Source organism: Rhamphochromis sp. 'chilingali' (assembly GCF_963969265.1).
Source record: "Rhamphochromis sp. 'chilingali' genome assembly, chromosome: 5".
Classification (NCBI taxonomy): Eukaryota; Metazoa; Chordata; class Actinopteri; order Cichliformes; family Cichlidae; genus Rhamphochromis; species Rhamphochromis sp. 'chilingali'.
This window is the reverse complement of record NC_137932.1, coordinates 25840566-25862715: the sequence shown is the minus strand read 5'-3', so window position 1 is coordinate 25862715 and position 22150 is coordinate 25840566. Positions and strand designations below refer to the sequence as shown.

The following is a 22150-nucleotide window of genomic DNA, read 5'->3' as shown; positions in this document are numbered from 1 at the left end:
ATGTTCTATAACCTATGTATGTATTATTGTAGGGTCTACCGTACAATATAAAGCGTCTTGAGGCGACTGTTGTTGTGATTTGGTGCCGTAGAAATGAAATTGAATTCAATTCAACTGAATTATTATGCAAGCGATGAGAACAAACCAAAGCACTACAGCTTTAGTTAAACAGCAACAAACAGTTCATCATGCATCAGCTGGTACCCTCACTACTGGAAGCCACTTTGCAACCTGCCTCAACCCATGGTGGTGTCACTGACCTGTACTCCGCTTTGTACTGTTAGCATACTTGTTATTAATCTCCGGCTCTTTTGCACAGCATGTCTTTTATCCTGTCTTCCTTCTCTCACCCCAAACGGTCGCGGCAGATGGCCCCGCCCCTCCCTGACCCTGGTTCTGCCGGATGTTTCTTCCCACTGTCGCCAAAGTGCTTGCTCGTAGGGGGTCATATGATTGTTGGGTTTTTCTCTGTATGTTTTATTGTAGGGTCTACCTTACAATACAAAGCGCTTGAGGTGACTGCTGTTCTGATTTGGCGCTGTACAAATAAAACCGAATTGAATTGAAATTGAAAAGACATAATTACTACAGGTAGAAATCTTCTCTCGACTGACATGGTTCTGACTGAACTGCTTTAGAAATGTTTTGGAGAGATGAGCCTCGACATATAAAGCTCCCAAAATTATCAGCCTTCTTTATTCAAACAAACTTGAGAAGACTGAGAACAGTCTGCAAAGAAAAACAACTGTTCACACAGAAAAAAGGATCTTTTCATAGTGCCAGTGTTATTCATCAAAACCCCTTTTTATCGATGGAAATCAGATCCGCCAATGGTGAGGTTACTGTCACCCATTATTATAGAGGGACATGCTGCACATTAGTCTTAAATTTTTCATATTTACTCACATGCCTATGTAATCAGTTGAAGTATTGCACTACAGAAAGGCAACGAGCAGCAACCGGATTAGAAAGGAAAAGCGGTACATCATTGAGTTTCTGGTTAATAAAAGCAAACCAGCTCCATGAAAACCACCAGCTCACGCACCGTTGCAACAAGTTGGCCGATGATTGCGCTCTCGTGTTCGTTGCCAGTGAATGTGACTGGACGTTTCGATGGCCGTCATATGCCGATTTAGACGACACACTGCATGGTTTTATCTGCCATACATCAGCATTAAATTGATCAGAATGCTCTTTATTTATACCTGCCGCAGCAATTCCAAGCAAAGCACAGACTCTCCACAAGTCTAAGCTGCCATTAAACGTTCACTCCAGGGACGCAGCCATGAAACAACAGCACAAGTGCACACAAGTCTGCTGTTACCGAGTGCCTGAGTACAAACTGTGCAACCTTGTACGCATTTGGCTGCCACAGAGGAATATAAATTATGCCGCTAACGAGACTGAAGCGTCTTCTGACTTCTTCACGGCCGAAACAGAGCGAGTCTCATTCAGCCTTAAAAGCATCAAAGGTTCCCGACAGCGCTGGTGGCGCGATGAGTCAGTTTGTTGACTTGTAATTAGGCGACTCGTGTCAGAGAGCCTCTGCGAGTTCATTATGCATCCAGCGTGCCATTTGTTTGAATCGTTCTGAACTGCATCTTCATGCAATTATGTTCTTTCAGAGACATGATGACCTGACATTGACTGTTTGACTGAGCAACGAGACGCCTTTCAGTAAGTCAGTAGTTTGTGTGTCTTTGTGTTTATGAACGTGAGATCAGCAGCAGGTGAAAAGATGTTCAACTGCAGATGTTCAAGGACTAAAAACTCCGTGACCATGTTAATCTGTTATTTCTGCAAAGAACATGGTTTGTATTTACGGCAGCAGTGAGGGCGTGGGGCATGCAAGAAAGAAGGTGCTTTTTAAATGAATAGACGACATTATTATTCACTTTGTGATGCAATAATCAATTCCCCCTCCAACGTGGACTCTGAGTAAACTCTAAATACAACCTTGGACTGCAGAGTGTAGCGTCTGATCTGCTCTGGAGCCTCAGCACGCTCAGAGTAAGGACAAAAGTTTCCACCTGCTGCAGGTTCTGGTTAGAGCGGCACTCCAGCTCAGAGCAGAACAAACACCAGTCCAAGGTGGAGCTCAAAGTCTGTCCAAATGTGAATGACATCAACGATCAATCTCCTCCTACATCGTCTGATCACGGCGACGATGCTAAAAGTTATTAGGCGACAGCAGTGAGAGCAAACAACTTTGTTAGGGTTTATGTAACGGACAACCTGACCTCACAACTACTGGCTGATTTTGGGCTCTTGCAGCAGATGGCCGTCCCTCCCTGCAGGAGGTTTCTTCCTCTTAAAAGGGAGTTTTCCTTCCCACTCTTTGCTTTGTATTACTGGAGGATGTTGCTGTTGCTATTCTGCATTTTATGAACAGAACTGAACTGGATTTTTGAAGGGTTTAAAACTGTTGATGTCACTTTAGTTAATCAGCGCTGTTCAAAGGGGTGAGAATGGTGATCATGAACGAGTCGTTGAAACCAGGCGAACTCTAGTATGCCTGCAGACACGACAACTTTAACACTCTCAGTCTATTCATGCATGCCACAGTGACTCAAAACCCCAGTTTTTCCAAGACCTCATCCCAGAGAAACAAATGAATGTCAACACAGTCAAATATTCTGCTCAATGTTAGGGGCACAAAGTCGATTTACACAATGTTCCTGTGTTGACTGGATTGCTGGATTGTAGGTATAGACTGGAAGACAACAGCCGGTTACTTGCTTCAGTTTGAATCCCCATCATATTTGTTTTCTCCTCCAAGAGCCTCAGAAACAAAGCAGGAGGTGCTGATGTGCACTGATAGTATACACAGCACACATAAGGCTCTGCAGTGCATCGTCTACATGTGGGAAACATGTCAGCATTCGTTTTAAATTTCAATAGAACAGTGGCAGTATAATGTCCTCGTAAGTGGATATCAGGACCTTGTAGAGCAAAATTTAGTATTTTGTTCTAGACAACCCAAAACGTGATGTCCACATATGCGGACGCCAGGTCCTGGGAGGTTAAACCAGTTAAACCCCCGCGGAGGGTTCACATCACCGCGGTGTCTGCTGCTCTGCGTCGCCTCGATCCTCCACTTTGCAGAGACGAACACCTGGACACCATCGCAGGTCCATGAACCCTGTTTAAGGCGCAGCAGCCGAAGCCGAAGCATCAAAGAATCAGAGTTTGAACTCTGGCTGAACTCGGCCATATCTGGTTATCTTTGTCACTTTGCTAAAAAGCCATAGAAACATGACTGTAAAACAACTCAATTTACTGTGAGATCTCAGCTTTTGTCCACAACACTGAAAAAGGGTCAATTATGCACTTGCTGAAATAACAGTTTTTAAAATTAAAAGCTGAAGTCAGAAGCATTTTTCAGGAAATATTCGAGTAAATGTGAGCAGGAAAGTGCACTTACTTGTCTTCAGCCTGAGCTACAGTGCAGAAATCGAGTATTATGGTGAACATGAAAGGCTCATTTGCAGTCTGCAGAAATAAAATTAGTGAAATCCAAATGATTGACCAGGCTGTTAGTTCCATTATCTTAATGATTGTTTTCTTTCTTTAATTTGTTTTGAGGAGTGTGTCTGCATGAACATGATGAAAGTTGAAGAAATCAGGTCACATAGGAAGCAGCAGCAGCAGCACACACACACTCACTCACACACACACACGCGCGCACACACACACGCACCTAAACACACTGAAATGTCTCTCCTGAAATTAGACCAAAAAAGAACCAAAAGACAAATATCTGATTTTAATTCAGACTCTCTGAATCCCATGTGCCTCGCACGCCTCTCCTCTCTTTATTCCCCCACTCTTTCGGACGGTCTCTCGCCCTCACACACGCCGCCGTCTGCACTTCCTCCTTCATGAACCACACGCACAAATAGCCGGCTGACGCGATGCATTCAGCTGGCGACGGTCCAGCCGGCTGCCTCGCTAGAGTTCACCCGCTTTATCCGCTTTTTGCCAACAGCGAAAATTACAGCAATAGCGTGTGAAATTTTCATATAAATGAGCAACAGTACGGAGCCGACCGTGCCACCGCAACGCTGCGACACCATTTTCACAACGCCCTCAGAGCTCTGAATAGTTACAGCCACTATGTGGGAGAAACTCACAAAATTAAAGTCTGAGTTTGAGACTTTTTGTTTGTTTGGATTTTTGTTTTTTTAAAGGATGTAAATAAACAGCAACAGGTAAAGCTATCAATCTGTGCAGAACTCCCAGTCCTCGCTCTCCCCCTGGCCTCCTACTCTTCCTCCTCCTCCAAACAATATCTCCTAATAAGGTGTCAACAAACCAGCAACACTGTGAATTTCACCACTGAACTCTGATTGGGTCAAAGGCATCTGTTACTGCTCACTGAGAGAGAGAAAGCAAGAGAATGACACACACGAGGATGAAAGTCACCCGCTGCCTTTAAGGGTCTCCACGGCCAATCATCTGCCTCCATGTCCTCCCAGCATCCTCCTCTATCACACCAATGCTCTGCATGTCCTCCCTCACTATAACCATGGATCTTCTATGAGGTCTTCCCCTTTTCCTCCTGCCTGGCAGCTCCATCTTCATCATCCTTAGTCTGATATGTTCACTCTCCCTCCTCTGCACATGCTCAGACCATCTCAGCCTCGCCTCCATCCTGCTCCATTCCAATTAAAATCTTAACATCGACCTCATTTCTGTTTTTCAGAGCCACCGTCGCCATTCTACATCACGTGTCGCCATTCTTACTACGTCAAAAAACCCTCCCTTTGCTTTCATCGTCAGTAGATTTCCGCAGTCGCCTGCAGTTTAAAACTAGTCTGCAAACACAGTCAAGCAGCAAAAACACAAACCACTCAAAGAAAAACAATAGTAAGAGGAGCATTAGTTAGTGGTAAATTATTAGATTAAACTCATTAAAAACGTGGCCAACATCTAAGTTACTGAAGTCTGTTTAAAATAAGGAGCAACCTCTGCGGCTGAAAATGAAACGTGTATGGAAGCGCCAAAAGCTGCAGTTCCTCTAATGTCCACTTGAGGCATTGCTACCGTGGCATCACCCGCTGGTTGCGGGTGTCTTGTTTCGGAGCCGCGAGTTGAGCGCTTACAGCAGGTGTGACGAGGCAGGGCAGGGCGGGACTTTGTCTAATAACTTGTGGTTGACACTCAACAGCCAGTTACTGTGGGATTTTATAATTTCCCAAATAACCCTCAGATAATGTTGAATGACTGAGATTTTATTTTTATTCATTATGACCCAAAATGAGCGACTGAGTACGTAAATGGAGACTTCCAGAGGACTGAAAGTCTTTGAGCATCTACAGCTGTCGACATCTGGTGGCCGGTTTCTGACCTGGAAGCTACATTTTTACTCATTTTATTTTGAAATAAACAGATAAAATAATCTTTTTTTCCCCATATTGTGATCAGTACATGCTGATCATGCCACAGGTCACATGACGTTTTATTTATTTATCAGCAATATGTTTCTTAAATCAGCAGTTGTATCTGTGCTCCTTTGAAACACTTAAATGAATCATCGGGCGCGCAGGGTATTAACACCTCTTATATTACTAATGTTGCGTCTGATAAATTAAGACTTCATTTCCTTCTAAACTAATTGTATAATTGTGCAGCTTCCCAGCAAATCTCCTCTTCCCCGAAGGGGAGGAACATGCTGGAAAGCATTTTCTCCATCCCCTCCGACCATCTGCCTCCATCGGTGCGTCTGCCGCCTCCTCGTGCAAAGAGGATCTTTTGCTTTCTCAGTCACAGGGTTTTTCTTTCTGGCTTTAACAGAGAGAATAAACATGTTGGACGGGATTTTTCCCATCAGCTTTTCATTCCTTCCACCATCTGCCACAAGACTGCAGCCATGTCTCTCTCGCGCGCACGCACACACACACACACGCACACACACACACACACACACACACACACACACACACACACACACACACACACACACACACACACACACACACACACACACACACACACACACACTTCAAACTAATGGTTTTGTATTATGGTGCTGTGTGCACTCATTTATATTCATCGGTTCTCGCTCGCTCTCTTCTACATCACCTGACCTTATTAGGGATCATAATTTTTGGACCCGACCCGGTCATTAGAGCATTTAGGATTCAGTCCTCTTTACTGTAACCTGAGAGTTTTGAAGGCGCCACAGTAAACCCACCCCAGCTCTCGGTCCAGGCATTTGCCCAGAGGTCCACACAAGATACCCCCAAAAAATGAACAAGCAAAATGTACAAGAGTCCAAAATATCAACAGACTGCACTTCTCCCTCTAATTCCCCCAGACTCAGTCGCTCACACAAGACAACAGTCCCCAGTGTGACAGCACTGCAGTGTCAACTTCAGCCAGTTTTGGTTCTTCTAATTTACTGTTGCTAGGAAAAGCTCTTTGGAAGGGAAACTCCAAACATTTCCAAAGCAGACGGGGTGGACGAACAGGACGAACAGCTGGACTGATGGACTCTGGGTTTCTACATCAGAGGATCATCAGGAGCCAGCAGGAGGTAATAAATGAAGGACCTTCCTGGTGTGTGTTTGTGATTTGGGACATGTGCGTTGCAAAGTTGTGTCAAATATACTTTTTAAAATTCTAAAACATCAAACACCTCCTCTGCCTGTCTGATTATTTGGCTACAGGCCATGAGCCAGTTAAAAATCTTCAAATGACTGCCCAGAGAAGCGTGCAGGAAAAGCTGATGTCCATTAGTCCAAATCCGTCCACTCCTCCATCGCTCCTGAGATCCATTCAGGGACCACAAACAGTTGAACAGGCGCTCAGCACTGACATCACATATACAGATAGACAGACGTCAGTAATGACAGGCTTTATTGGAATCCGCACCAAATTCTGCTGTTTCTCTGTTCTTAATAAAGAAGACATTTCTTCTTTTGCCTAAATAGTGATGAAACCACAGAAATGTTGACCCTGCGATGACCTGTATCCAGTGACACTCAGGCCAGTTAATGGGCTTCAAATGAATTTCCATCCTAACATTACTGAGAGGAGAAACATGGAATCTAAAGACTTGATCTGAAATTCAGTCAAATAACAGTGATGCGAGGCAGGCGGGTTCCAAGACGAACAGATGCAGAACATCTCATCTAGTACCAGAACTTGAAGAATAGCAGAAGATTACGGGCATTGTACGGCGAGTCGATAACTGACAGGCAGATAGAGGCTGGAAGTGGCATTTAATGCACCTACACCTACTCCTCTCTCTGCACACAAAAGACGGGAAACAAGACGGGCTCGGCGTTCAGATGGCACACTCGGGCCGAGCTGCCAACAAAACAATCAGAGGCCTCAGAGAGCGAGCTCAGTGTATGCAACATGCACAATGAAGAGCATAAATGAGAGAGGCTGGGAGCTAACGCCTCCACTGACCTCCTCGGGTTAGGGTTAGGGTTAAACAGCTCTCGAGGTAAACGTGCTAGGCGGTTTCTGTTATGAGTGTCGTATTATTTTCTCATCACCACCGGCCGGTGCTCGGCTGTGTCCCTGCCCTCCCATCTCCTCTTCTTCATCACTCTGAGGATTACGTTATTAGCTGCCTTGAACTCCTTCATGGTGGAGCAGCACTGGGTGATGGGGGAGGTTTGTTTAGGTGCATTCACTCCTCTCTGAGCCAGAGGGAGAATCTAATGCATGAAGCTGTCTCCCGGCGGCAAGCGCCGAGCCATAAAAATGGCATAACACTCATCTGAACTCCTCCTCCTCCTGAACGCTTCATGGCTTCGCATTTATCTCGTTAAGCCGCAGCCAGCTGGTAAAGCTGTGAAAGGTCCGGGCCATCTCTCCGAGTGAAGATGCGTCAACGCCACTCAAGTCTTCATCCGTCACCGAGTCACGCTGGTGTCCACCTGGACTCCAGTTAATCCCGTCAGAAAGTCACTGCTGCAACTTTCACACATCAATCTTCAAACAAACAACAGACCAAAGTACACACTCCAAAATAACGTATTTAGGACAGTGAGAACTACGAATAGTTAGGTAGCATCAGGATTTACCATAAATATGAACTCTGCAAAGACGCAAAGACAATAAAAGCGAAAATAAATGTCTGTAAGTTATTTTATAGTTTTTCACTTATTTGAACTTAAAACTCTTAATAACAAATTTACAAAATTAGACAACTGATGGGTTTTTGGTGTAGCGTTTAAACTTAAACCTTTTGAGTTACCTTCAGGACTGGTATATCATAGCGGCAAAGCATTCATTAACTGGCCGAGGTAAACAGGTAACACTTAACCCTGCATTCTTTTTAACGATCACCGGGGGGCGACACCAGTAGCTGCAAAAAGACTTTGGTCCTGTAAAAGTCCATGGGAATAATGCTCGCTTTGCTGAGCTCAGTTCTCAGATGAGTTTATGGCAACTTGTGTTTGACAAGTCGTTAGCCAATGAGCTAACGGCTTTACAGTCAGATCCACCTCTAAGTTGTCACATCTGGTTTCAAAACACAACCAAGCTCACCTATATAACGGGATGAGAGCGAGTTAGTAGCCCATTAGGGGCTCAAAGTAAAGCCACTGCTACTGACTCATGAACTGCGAGCTGAGCTGGCCCAACTAGGAGATGACCCTGGACATCCTTGAGGACCAACTGGACCTCCAAAGCATCCATGTGTGACCGTTTCCACCGCTCATCTTTGTGTCCTTAAACATGACTTTTCACACATACGAAAATTAATATTTTCCACTTTTGAAGAACTGCAAGAAGAAAAGATGGGCGGAGTGAAGAACCTGAACCTGTACGAGGAGCCGTGTCTGCTGTTTGGAGGCTTCTTTGTTACAAAACGTGAGATCAGCAAAGATCTCATTTCAACTGATTTAACTGATTTATTCATTCCATATCACTGGTTTATTTCCCAATCCTCTCACCCCCCAAAGAGATTGGGCACTAAGAGAAATCAGTCTGTAATCCTACAAAAAAAATCTGTGAAAAGAAAATGTTTTATTGTTCTTCTGCTTCTTTTATCTGGAAATGTGCAACCTAATCCGGGTCCAGATTGCAAATGCTTAAGTACTCCTTGTGATTTTAAAACTCGAGCAGGTCTTGGTATCACTCATTTAAATGTCAGAAGTCTTCTTCCCAAACTTGATTTTGTGAAAATTTGGATGAAAGAGTTAGATACTGATATTCTTATATTATCAGAAACCTGGCTTACTAAATCAATTACTGACAAAGACATTGCAATAACGGGCTATAATCTTTTCCGTTGCGACCGCCCCAGAAAGGGTGGCGGTGTTGCAATTTATATAAAAAGCAAATTCCATGTTACTGTCGATTCATCAGTATCTGTTTGTAAACAGTTTGAACTTCTTGCCCTCAAGCTCCAACTTTTCAAGGGCTATTTTATTACCATTGTGGGCTGTTATAGACCCCCCTCAGCTAGTAGTGAGGCTTTAGTTTCACTTAGTGAAAAACATTCTACTTTAGATTTTAATGAAATTGTGCTGGCCGGAGATTTCAACTGGGACTGATTGTCCTCTGCCTGAGACAGTTTTAAATCCATGTGTGATTCATATAATCTCACACAACTAATTTACAGCACAACTCATCCAAATCTTAAATGCCCAGAAAAGTCATCACTTATTGATTTATTTTTAACTAATATGCCGTGTAAATATTCTCACACTGGGGTTTTCGCAAATGATATCAGTGACCACTGTGTGGTAGCTGTAGTCAGACAATCAAAGCTCCCAAAATCAAGGCCACAAATAGCTTTTAAACGAGATTTTAAGCATTTCTGTGAGCAAGCTTTCTTTCATGATTTATGGGACTATAACTGGAGTAGAATCTACCTGATAACTGATCTTGAGTTGGCATGGAATTATTTTTATGATACGTTTATCAAAATTATAAATAAACATGCCCCCATCTGCAATTTTAGAGTAAAATGCAAAAACAACCCTTGGTTTTCTCCTCAGCTCTCCAGTCTACTCAAAAAAAGGGATGCTGCCTGGGCTAAGGCCAGAAAAACTAAATCCGAAGCGGATTGGCTGATTTTTAGACAGCTCAGAAACCGTTCAACTTCCTTAATTAAAAAGGCCAAATCAGAATTCTATCTTTCAAATACTACTAAACATTTGAACGATCCTAAAAAATTCTGGAAAATAATAAAATCTTCTTATGGGGACATAACTACACATGAGATGCCAACTTTTGTTGTAAAAGACTCCTGCACTTTAACAGAGAAAAATTGACATTCTAAACTGCTTTAATGAGCATTTTGTTTCTTCAGGATCTCTATTTGAATCTTTATATCCAGATTTTAAACAGCTTAATCAACAAGAGGCTCTCTCTGCAACCGCTCAAACTGAATCTGTGGTCCAACCCTTCAGTTTTTCTCCGTTAAATGTTTTTGAGGTCCACAGGGCTTTAAATCTGTTGGATCTAAATAAATCTGCAGGACCAGATCAACTTGATCCCTATTTTCTTAAGATGGCTGTAGATTTTTTAGCAGAACCAATAACTTACATTTTTAATCTTAGCCTCTCGAACAGTGAGATCCCTGTAATATGAAAATCTGCCTATGTTCTCCCTTTGCTGAAAGGAGGTGATCCTTCAGATGTTCTAGAAGTTCTAGAAAAGTTCATTAGTGAACAACTGAAAGACTTTTTGGACGAAAATTCAGTTCTTTCCCAACATCAGTCAGGATTCAGAAAACAACACAGCACAATAACTGATGCTATTAAAGTGGTTAATGACATTGTTGATTCAATGGACTGCAAAAAAATACTGTGCTGCTCTTTTTCTTGACTTGTCAAAGGCTTTTGATACAGTTGACCATGCTATTTTATTAAATAGACTAAACAATATTGGTCTATCTGTAAATGCTGTAAGTTGGTTTTCAAATTACTTGTCAGCAAGAAAACAGTGTGTCCATGCTGCTGGGTCTTCTTCCTCTTTTCTCTCAGTACCCAAAGGAGTTCCGCAGGGCTCCATATTAGGACCATTGCTATTTTCTCTTTACATAAACAACCTTTGTGATAATTTGTCAAATGCAGCATTTCATCTTTATGCAGATGATACAATTATTTATTGTTCATCCCCTTCAGTAGCACACACCCTGCAATTTCTGCAGTGTGCCTTTGATGTCGTTCAGTCCCATTTAACTCAACTTAAGTTGGTGTTAAATCCAGATAAATCCAAGCTCATGTTATTCTCAAATGGCAAAGAGTTGTTAGCTATGTCTCCTAAGATTAAAACAATTCAAGGAACTGAAATTGAAATGGTCCCATCTTACAAGTATCTAGGGATAATTATAGATCAGAATTTGTCATTTAAGACTCACATTCAAAGGCTTGTGTCGAAGTTAAAACTAAAACTAGGTTACTTTTTTAGAAACCAATCCTGTTTCTCCCTCCAAGTGAGAAAACATTTGATTTGTGCAACCTTTTTACCTTTATTGGAACATGGTGACCTGCTTTTTATGAATGCACCTGCCCACTACCTAAAGAGGTTGGATACTGTGTACCATTGTGCTTTACGTTTTATTACTGGCTATGGAAATCGTGTACATCATTGTTCTTTGTATGCTGCTGCTATCTTTCATATTCGCAGACTCTCCCATTGGTTGATCTTTATCTATAAATCTCTCCTTGGGCTGGTTCCATCTTATTTATGTGTTTATATGTGTAAAAACCACAACCAATACAGCCTTCGTTCGCACAATATCATACAATTGATTGTCCCAAAAATCAGAACAGAATTGGGGAAAAAGGCTTTTAAATACGCTGCCCCTGCTTCCTGGAATAATCTGCAGAAGGAACTGAAATTATCAGAATTGGTTACCTTGGGAGAGTTTAAGTCTGTCTTAAAGGAACGAGAGAACAGCTCTTTTACTCAGTGTGATTGTTTTTAATGTACTCTTAATTTGATCTGTTATTGTATATTTTACACATGTTGGTATGGGATATTGTGTTTGCTTTAAATGTTATATACCTATGTGGTATGTAACTTTTGTTGCCATGATGCCAGGTCTCTCTTGGAAATGAGATTTTTTACCTGGATAAATAAAGGACTAATAATAATAAAAAATGTATTTAGCCTTTTTCCATGTTGTTTACTCAGTTTAGCTGGTCTTCAATGAAGCAGGTAAAATAAAGAGGAGTTATTCAGAGCCTCCTACACCTCCTCTCAAAAAGTTGGATATTTAGTGCTACCTTTGTCCCATTTCAGCCCATTTTATTGGGTTGATTTTGCGTTTCTACGCATTTTATGACAGCATAAAAATAAATAAGTCCTCACTAACTAAACTCCCTTCTGTTTACATTTGGACCTTTCAGCATTTCCAGTTTGGCTTTTTATGCACAAATTTTACAAAAGTGCATAAATTGAGCTGGAAGAAAACACCTTCCCCTGCCTGTAGGTGATGCACGCTACACTGAAACTGCTGCAGCAGGTAAATTACCAGCAATTTAAAACACATTAAGCACAGAGAACAGAATCCAGAAACAACAGGACATTATGTAAAGAACGTTAAATATGTCTGTGAACAAAACCAAAGCCTGGAAAATTTAAGTTGCACGCCGTTCTTCTCACTCACACACACACACACACACACACACACACACACACACACACACACACACACGCACAGTGTTTTCCTCCAGCAGAAGGGGAGCGCCATATGTGCTCCGACAAGCCAATTGTCACATTTAACTTAAATTAGGTGTTTAGCATGTGGAAGGAGGAGACGGACAGAATTTCAATGTGCACATTTATATAAAGGTGTGAGGCAAACACACTGGCCTGAGCAGTAAAGAGGTCTAGAAGCCTGTTTGCATGATGTTTACAGGACTCTGTCACCTTTGTTGGACTCCTTGCTGATGGTGTCTGTTTGTCGTGTGCTGGTATTTTACACCTTTAAAAGGTAAAATTGTACCTGCTGCTTTAAGCAAGCTTTCTTCTCATTGGTCGCTGCTGTTTGAACAGCTTCTATGACAGCACAGAGAGCCCAGAGAAGAAAAAACTACATTTTTTTTCAAGAACTTCCACATCTACTATGAGCATCCAGCACAGAAAACCCTCAGTGGACATTTGGTCCAGAAGCAGCATGATAAAAAGTCGGACACATAGACAGTCAACATCTTATATAACCTTAGATTCACATAATTGAAGCAGCCAGCCAAAGACAAACTGTTTAAATCCACCGTGAGTGTCTGCCTTTATTCCTCTCGCCTTTCTTTCTAAATAAGAGCCATTAATAATATTAACGGATGATGTTTTTTATCAGCATTATCTGTGATCCCTTTCAGGCTGCAGTAAACCGTAAAGGTCACCCTGATTTAAAGTGCCTAAGACCAGGAACTCCCTCACTCTGAGCACACTGGTGCATGCTGCTCCCTCTTGGTGTTACAAGTTTCTGCATCACATTGTTGACGGGTTAAAGTGTGAAGTTTAAGATAAATCAGAGAGCGGGCATGTAGTGAAGCATGTTCTGACCCCAGATACATTTGAAAGTAGTTTGAAATAATGAGGATTCTTTTATTCCCATTTGGGATTACGTGTTTATGCCCAGGAATAAAAATCCAAATTAAAGTGTCACAATGGACTGGATTTTAAGGAAACTAGATGGAAGCACATGAGGATGGGGTTTTTCTAACACCCCTGTTTCTTTCCAATATTTTTAAGCTTCCTTCATAATGAGAGCTGAAATTTTCTGGGCTGAAAAACACGTTCCAGAAGCTGTAAGCAGAAGAGTTTTACAGCCACCCCAAGTGTCACAACATGAATAAATAATAAAACAGTTGAAGTCACTTTCAATTAAATTCAGCTTTTATCTTTTTACGCCTGGCTCATGAAAACTGGACTTGCCAATGCGACGCTCTCTGCATCGGGTTCAAATCCAGCGACCTTCAGATGTTTGGCTTCCAAGTACTGCTTTAGCTTTCTTGGCACCACCCAACCCTTCTGTGCAGCAAAGAGCAAAATGTTCCCGTCACACTGTGACTATCGAAAGAATTAGAGACCAGTGAGGGCACTGGGGTGGACTGAGACTTGGTACCGTATTTCAGCGTTTCAAGCCCTTGTGTCATCACCTAAAGCAGGGGTAGGGGAACTTTAGGCCTCAAGCCTGGGTCAAAACACACGAATCAAATCAAAGAATCGAATCAAATCAGAATCAAAAGTTCATTACTAGCCTCTGCAGAACTCCAAGACATGTTGAGGAGGTGATTTAGCCATTTAAATCAGCAGTGTTGGATCAAGGAGACATCTAAAACCTGCAGGACACCGGCCCTTGAGGCCTGGAGTTTCCCACCCCTGATCTAAAGCTAAAAACTGACTCATTCTGGTTGATTCTTTTGTAGATGTTTGATCTTCTTTTCCTGATTATTCACTGGAGAAAACGTCAAAGAGTTTGAGGGGATTAGAGATACCTACAGCTTCGATTTACTGCCAGGGACACCGATGGGTTGAAACTATGTGACCATGTGGTTGTTGGCCCCCGATCAGCTGATATGGATTCTGGGCGTACGTGCTTGGTTGTTTCGTATTTTTCTTGTGTTTCTGAAGGAAAACATGAAAAATACGATGGAACGACCTTCCTGAAACATTCAGCCACCACTCTGACCTTTTCAAATCAACCTCATTTGAGCATCCCGGCGCTTCAATCAGAGTCCAGATGGCCCTCCACTTTATTCATAATAAGTTTTGGCAAAAACACTCAGATTCAATCAGGTGTTTATCAGGACAACGAGATGAGGCGGAGAGTCAGCCGGCTCTTAGCGAGGAGTTACGTAGGACACCCTACAAAAGATGCAGTAGGAGAAGGAAGGTTTAAAAAAACACGAAACAAAGTTAAAATAAAATTATGACCATATTTACTCAACTTCTATCTGAGTCTCAGAGTACAAACTCCACTCGGCAGCTGTTCTGAAGCTTTCAGTCAAGCTTCAAACTGTCAATTCTTTTTGCAGGCACAGTAGATTTTTTTTTAAACAATAACAGTGTGAGAAGCTGTACGGTGAGAGCTGTCAGACAGGAAAACGTGTTTCAGTTCACTGAAAACTCAAAGTGAACACGTGGAGGCTCCGCTCGGCAGCAAACAGCCGGCAGACACAGAGTTTAACTGGAAACACTGCCGTGCATTCAGGAGGCAGATACTTCACACGCAGGTTGGTGGAGACCAAACACAAAGCTTCAAGACAGCAAATATACACCACAGACAGTTTTGAAGGGTACTGAATGCCCAATGTTACGCTCCCAGCCAAACCTATAATCACATCTCATCAAGAATTTCAATGGATCATTTCGATCTAGTGATTCTCTTGTTGAACTTTTATAGCTTGTCTCTCCAAACTAACGTCTTCCCTCCTAATGATGGGATATGAGAGGAGTTCAGGATCACAAAGACATTGCAAGAGGAAAAATTACAGTAAGTAACTGATATTTAAATCCTATGACTTTATTTATTAGTTCAGTTTCTTTTTAAAGTGTAAATATTTCACAGAAATTACCTGGAGTACCTTCACAACCCACTTGGGGACCATGTTCCACACTTTGGGATGTGGCTACTTCATAATTGAAGGTCTGTCATTCCCGCTTTGAAAACACCAGCACGGCCAAAATGTTCCAATCGAGGCTTCAGGACAATATATATTAAGCCAATGACTATGTACATCTTTTACATACAGTCTATGCACCACACTTGGACGTCCTTTGTTTTCGGTAAACAGTAACACGGTTTGCCGCACCGGAGGCGGTCCTTAACCCGAGCCCTGACCGAGCCAGTAAGGAAATCTAATTTTTCATGATCCACTTGGTTGATCTGGCCAAGATTTACAGCAGGTGCCTTCCTGACTGGCATTAGGAGTACACATTGCTCTGTAGTTAAACTGAGCCGTAAGAAGCCCTGCTTTACAAATCTACGTGATCAAGAGGAGAATGTCAGTGCTTCCTCTCACTGTGCAAAAGCTGCCATGTTATCCAGCAAATAGTTACAAGTAATGTTTTCTAGCAATTTTAAAAAAATCCAGGAATGAAAGAGATGAAATCACACAGACAAAGATAAAAGTCAAAGATGTGCTTCCTTTGTGGTCCTTGATATAAAGACGGAGCTCCAGGTGGTGCCAAACTACAGCCTAAAACCTTTATCATCATCATCAGTAAAATCCCTCTGAGACGAGCATGCTCTCTCATGCTCCTCTACGCTCCTTCTAAAGGCACAGCTGGTGGTTTTTATGTGTGAGAGCGTCTCATTTTAAACTGGTCGACACCACAGAGCTCAAAGGAACAAACCGGTTGGCTTAAAGTCAGCAAAACACCTGTAGTCCCTCTCAGCATGAGGCCCCACCCAACAGCAGCAAGGCGGTCTCTGAGATCCTCAAAATGTCAGAGTGTGTGTGTGTGTGTGTGTGTGTGTGTGTGTGTGTGTGTGTGTGTGTGTGTGTGTGAGAGCGAGAGAGAGAGAGAGACGTTCTGGTGGTGACCTGACCTCCTCTGGTCCCCGTGACATCATCATTGTAATAAACTATTGGTTAGTGTTAGTAATGCAGTGATCATGGGTAGCACATAAATCAGTGAAAGGTCCTCTGATGTGAACACAGCTGTCTGACTGTCTGTGTGTGTCTGTGTGAGTGACAGAAGCTTCTTACTTGATCACCGTTCCTTTGGCGCCCCCTGCTGTCGTGAGCATGACTCTGCTGGTGAGACTGACCCGCAGGTCCTCCTCCTCCAGGCCAAGCAGCTCAGCGCAGTGCTCCAGCGTCTGACTCGACTGGTTCTTGATGGCGCAGCCGCCTGCAAGACGAGGAAAAGGGCAAAACTCGTACTGAATATACACACACACACACACACACTTATTTATCTAATATTCTCACACACTCCCATCAGCATGTCAGGAGCAACTCGCGTTTCAGTATCTTGCCTGAGCAGCCAGGAATGTAGGGCTGTTTTCTTATAGACTTTTATTGAATCCAACCCGAGGAATGCATTGCACAATAGCTACACATTCCTGACCCGGAAACCCAGAAATCAAAGTGGCGCTTCAAGAAATGTTTGTTGCTTTGTTTGACAGCAATGTAAGTTTTGAGTGCTCTTAAGAGAAACGTCTTCTGGTTGGCTTTTACAGCCTGGAGCATGATTACTACAGCGGTCCACACGGAGTTCTAACCTGGTGTCTTTTCAGAACCAACCCACAGTTTCACAGGTTTTAAAACCAAAACTCTTGGTCTGATTTATGGTCAACGCATTGGTCGTTGCATGCCAACTGTGACGTCACCATGCCTTGCTGACCACCAGAGGAGAACATCCACAAGTCTCATCTTTACATCTTCCTATGTGCAATCAGAGAATCTCCGAACTCCTGTACTCATACATCACTGATAAAGCAGTGAACAATCACACGTGTGCTTCTTAAACTCAACCGTGTGTCGCTTTATAGAAACTGTGAGATGCACAACAAGTGAAACTCCACCAGAGAGCGGATGTGTCGTCGGCTGTGAGGTCACTTTAAGGCACGACATAAATCAGCGGTTACAGAAAATGGGAAAAATGCTGGTGGGGCGAAATCTATATGCATCTGCAAGTCTTTGTGAACATGTTCCTCATTTCCTTTCACTTTGATATTTTAACACCTCACAAGACTTCCTTTATATTTTTACGCTTTAATAGCCCCACTATGGAGCCATGCCACACTTCTTCCCATCTAGGGTCAGGGGTAGGGTTATTTATTGAAATTTTCAATTTAAAAAGGTCATGTTTCCCCTGCTGGATCAATGAAGATTCATCTTTTCCTAACTCACTGTGAGCAGGAGAAAAAGGAGAAAAGCTGTTTCTATACCGCTCTGTGCCGATGGCGGCAGCAGCTGATCCGACCCACCAAAGGATTACGTGAATGTAAAATATGAATGTAGCAACCTGCTAAACCCCCCACACTTACCAGACAGCGAGCACTCGCATGACAAGTGAATCCAACTATAAGATGAAGGCCGTATATGACGCAGGCTTTTACGTATGAACGCCTCGGCATGTGAACAGACCACAGGAAGTGACAAGTTGGTTTCTCACATGAAAGGCAGTCCGATGGTGTTCAGGGCTGAGGCTGCTGACGGAAGCCGTTCACATCAAAGATTGGATTAGAGCAGCCGTGAACCCCCGTGACACGGCTTCACATCATTACAGCTGCTCCTCCAATCAATGCCAGGAATCGATAGCCCCTGAAAGCTAAGCTAAGCTAATACCTAATCGATAACTGGAGGGTGAAAGAAGGCCCCGCAGAGGCGAGCGCTCAAACCACAAATCAGAACAGAAGACGAACACTTGGACATGAATCCCAGTTAATTAAGGACCGTTATTTCCAGCCTCTCTGGATAGATTTCTCAGTTTACTCTGAAATGAATCGAGTCCAGAGAAGAAGCGAGCGTTGACACCAGCGCCAAAGGAGATTCATGGGAAGACTTTAACAACGAGCTGAAATGAGAACATTCAGAGCAGTTTGACCTTTTGAAGAGACTCCATCCTGCCGTTCAGAGCACCGTCGTCTGAGTGGACTTATTACAGCCAAACAGCAGAGATGAATCCGCTAATTAATCTGTTGGCTAAAGGTTGGACCTCATTAGAACGTCCCCGCTCTACACCACTCATCCTTGATGGAAACGTTTTAATGAGACCGCCCTCTCGCTCTCTTTTGTCATGTGATCAAAGAACCTGAAAACCACAAACAGGCTGAGAGATGCAGTCGAAGTTATTTGACTGTTTCCATATCATCCTATATTCAGTGCTGATGCGTGCTTTCAGCTACGAGCGCACTCATTGCCAAATGCTGCGGTCCGATTGGTCAGATCGCACTGGAAAACTCATATAAATGAAATCCTCCTGTGTGAACGGCGGCATTAGGAATAGCTGTTTAAATGAACTTGACTTTCTACATGCTTTCTGGGTCTAAGATAAGTAAATATTCTTTAAAAGCTCCCCGAGGGACCGCTCTGCAACTGCAAGCCAAGCCCGTCTCAATAGCCCCATCTGATTGGCTCCTCGGCCTGAACGCTCTGTCCTTGTTTACTGTAAAACATGTGCCAAGTGAGCCCCCTGCTGTGAGAACCAGTCCGTTTAATAGGCTCCCTGCTGTGCTTCCTCTTCTTTCCGGCGCAGGGAGAAAACGACGGGGAGGAACTTCAAGACCGAGTTGAAGTTCAAAGGATCAGCTGATTTTCATGGAAACTGAGCCTCCCTGAGGATTCGAGTCTTAACCGCTGTGGAAAAACGAGGCACAGAAAAATGCCTCTGCGAGTGCAGAGAGCATAATCCCTGAAATATTCACTGGAATAATTACAGAATTAGTTTGTTGGCTGTGTAATTAATGAATTTCCCCTCAGCCAGAGAAAAATAACTCGAGATTAGTCATTAGTGTTCTGAGTGTTTTTCATCTGCGAAAAAAAACAAAGTGCAACAAGAAGAAAACGTCTTTCCGTGACGCCGCTGTCAGACCCGCGACATCTATCAGCCATCGCAACGAGGCTGAAGTGAGACGGAGGGAGATCGAGGCTGAATATTACAGCAATCAATCACAGCACAGAGCTTTGAGGGATGAGATCAAAGAGGCGTCGGCCTCTCAGGAGCCAAACCGGTGCCGTTTAGGAGCTGGGAAGCCCGAGAGATGGATGACTTCTGATACAGAGCAAATGCAATCACGGAGCGCCGCAGGGCTCCGCTCGGAGAACGCCCACCTCATCAGTTAGAGCTCACGACCAGCCACGTCGCACTCCGTCGAGTTACAGTGCTTCACGTCCTGATCCGTCCTGATCTGTTGGGGTCAATCTTTCTGGTGTAGTTTTAATTTCTTATTATTCTGTTAGCAGACTTAATAACTAGCTGGTTAATAAACAAACAGCAGAGCCACACAAAAGGTTTGTGGATTATGGATTACGCAACCCTTTTCTCCTTTCTGGGGCATCAATCAGCACAGCTTCATCAAAGCTGGGATTGTGGCTCACTTATGACCGTGGAGAGTGATCGAGAAGGGTTCTTGAAGTAGGCTTTAGTGCTAAAACGTAATCAGTGAGTGGAAGTGAAGGTGCAAACAGGAAGGTCCAAACTCTGGAAAATGTGCACAACTAATCGCTCCATCGGTGCTCTCTGTCAGACAGACTGATGGACGCGGTTGGATATGTAAACCACAAGCACAGGAAGTTTAATTAAATAACATTTCGGTGCAGAACTTTATTCACATTAGCTAAATTTCAGGTCAGACGGCGTTACGGGCTTTAGCAGCACCAACACACACAAAGGCACTTTTTTAAAATGCCTTCCTGTTCAGGACTGTGATTTTAATGCAGCGTGATCATGCAGGTAAACCTGACATCCATCCCCACATCAACTACAGCTGCGTTTCCCTCCCGTCTTTCAGTGAATGCTTTGACGTGACGTCTTTGCATTTTTAAAGTCGAAGAGAACGACCTGTTTGGCCTTGTGCTATTTGTGTTTGATTGGAATCATCTCCGTGTGAAATCTGACATTTGAATGACAAATTGAGGAAGTCAAAATGGCAGCGACACATCAACCAACCTGGGATGCAGAAAAAAGAAGTTTGATTGAGGTTCTCAGAAAGTTTAAGGGTTTATTATCTTCACGACGCTGTTAATGAATTTCACGTTTTTCTGTTTTAAATGTTCGGTGTGGGATTTTTCTGATCCGTCCATCACACTTAGCCGGGTGGCAGTGTGAGCAGAGCGTTCCCCGGCCAGCTGAATTTCGTAAACTCTCCAAAAAGTCCCTGTTTTGCCTCAGGGTCCCCTCCCAGTGGCCCATAACACCTCAGCTAGGAGGCGTCCTGAGCAGACTCATAAAGCATCTGAACCAGCTCCTTTTTGTTGTTGAGGAGCAGCGGCTCTGCTCCGAGCTTGTCCTGGATGGCCGATCTCCTCACTCCATCTCTGAGGCACAGCCCACTCACACTCTTCCCTCCACAATCTCATTCTTTCAGTCATTACCGACAGCTCGTGGCTGAAGGTGATGGTGGGAATGTAGATCAACAGCCTTGATCTACATCTAACGTGTACGTTGCATTAGTGAGCCTCCTGCTCCTTCTTCACTCACTGCTGAGCACGAGTCGGGACACCAAACTCCTCCAATCGGAGCAGCGACTCATTCCCAGCCCGGAATAAGACACAGCCTTGAACTTAGAGGTGCCAATTCACAACCCGGTGACTTCGCTCTGGGCACCAAACTGCAGGTTGTCAACAGAATCACATCATCTCCAAGAAGCTTCCGGACCAAGTAGTCATCTACCAATCAGCAGATTCAAAAAGTCTGCAAAATAATGAACCAAGTTTCCCCCAATACGATCGACTACACTCTGACTGAGTCTGACCAAAACTCTGTCTGAGGTTGTAAACGGACCGAACACCCCGTGACAACAGGAGCGATGCCCCACAAACCCAAAGAACACAAAGGACGTGAAACGTCTTCTCCAAGTCCAAAAACAGGTTCACATGTGTGACTTCTTGTTCTCACCTGATGTGCTTCCGGCCTCCTCGAAGTCGATGTTGCCGAGGTGCAGCACGCCGGCCACCACCCTGAACAGATCCAGCTTCTCTGTGTCGTCCAGGCCGATCTTCTTCATGGCTACGCACATCCTGGCAAAGTCGCCGTGGTCGTCCAGCAGCGGGTCCTTCAACGGGCCCGACTTTGTGTGCTGAGGAACCAGGAGAGAAAACGTCACCGACATTTAAAAATCTTCGTTCATCTCCATCTCCTTCATATTTTTATTCTCATGTCCTTTCTTACACAACTCACTTCTAACTTCATTTCTTTACCGCTTGTCATTTTTACCTTTCTGCCTACCTGCTCTCTTCTCTTCCTTCACTTTGGAGAAATCTGAATCTCCAAATCATTCTAACTTAATCTCGAGCCGAATGCTTTCACTCTGCGGAGTGCAGCAATCACCCTGTTTATCACTGATCGTGTTGCACAAAGCAGAGCAGGCAGCGAAAGAAGAAGCACAATCTTCAGCAGAGAGAAGTAGGAAGAAAAACACACACACCTGAAAAACTCACTCAGGAATGCCGCATTGTAACGATAACCACGGGCTAAACTATAGACGCCAGCGCACGCGTGTCCCTTGTGATAGTGGATTAAGTGGAAAACGAATTATTTTGCTTAGCCGGTT

At 43.6% G+C, this 22150-nt stretch overlaps 1 protein-coding gene across 9 annotated transcripts in view; it reads right to left on the bottom strand.

The window, feature by feature from the left end:
* Positions 1–22150, bottom strand: part of LOC308396545 (unconventional myosin-VI) — a 159072-nt gene that overhangs the window by 80389 nt on the left and 56533 nt on the right. For all 9 annotated transcript variants that reach the window (XM_080881937.1, XM_080881934.1, XM_080881930.1 and 6 more), the window contains exons 11-12: positions 21496–21676; positions 16638–16782 (exon numbers count right to left, since the gene is read on the bottom strand). In XM_080881937.1, the coding sequence (XP_080738063.1) occupies positions 16638–16782; positions 21496–21676 (326 nt within the window). The remainder of the gene's footprint in view (positions 1–16637; positions 16783–21495; positions 21677–22150) is intronic.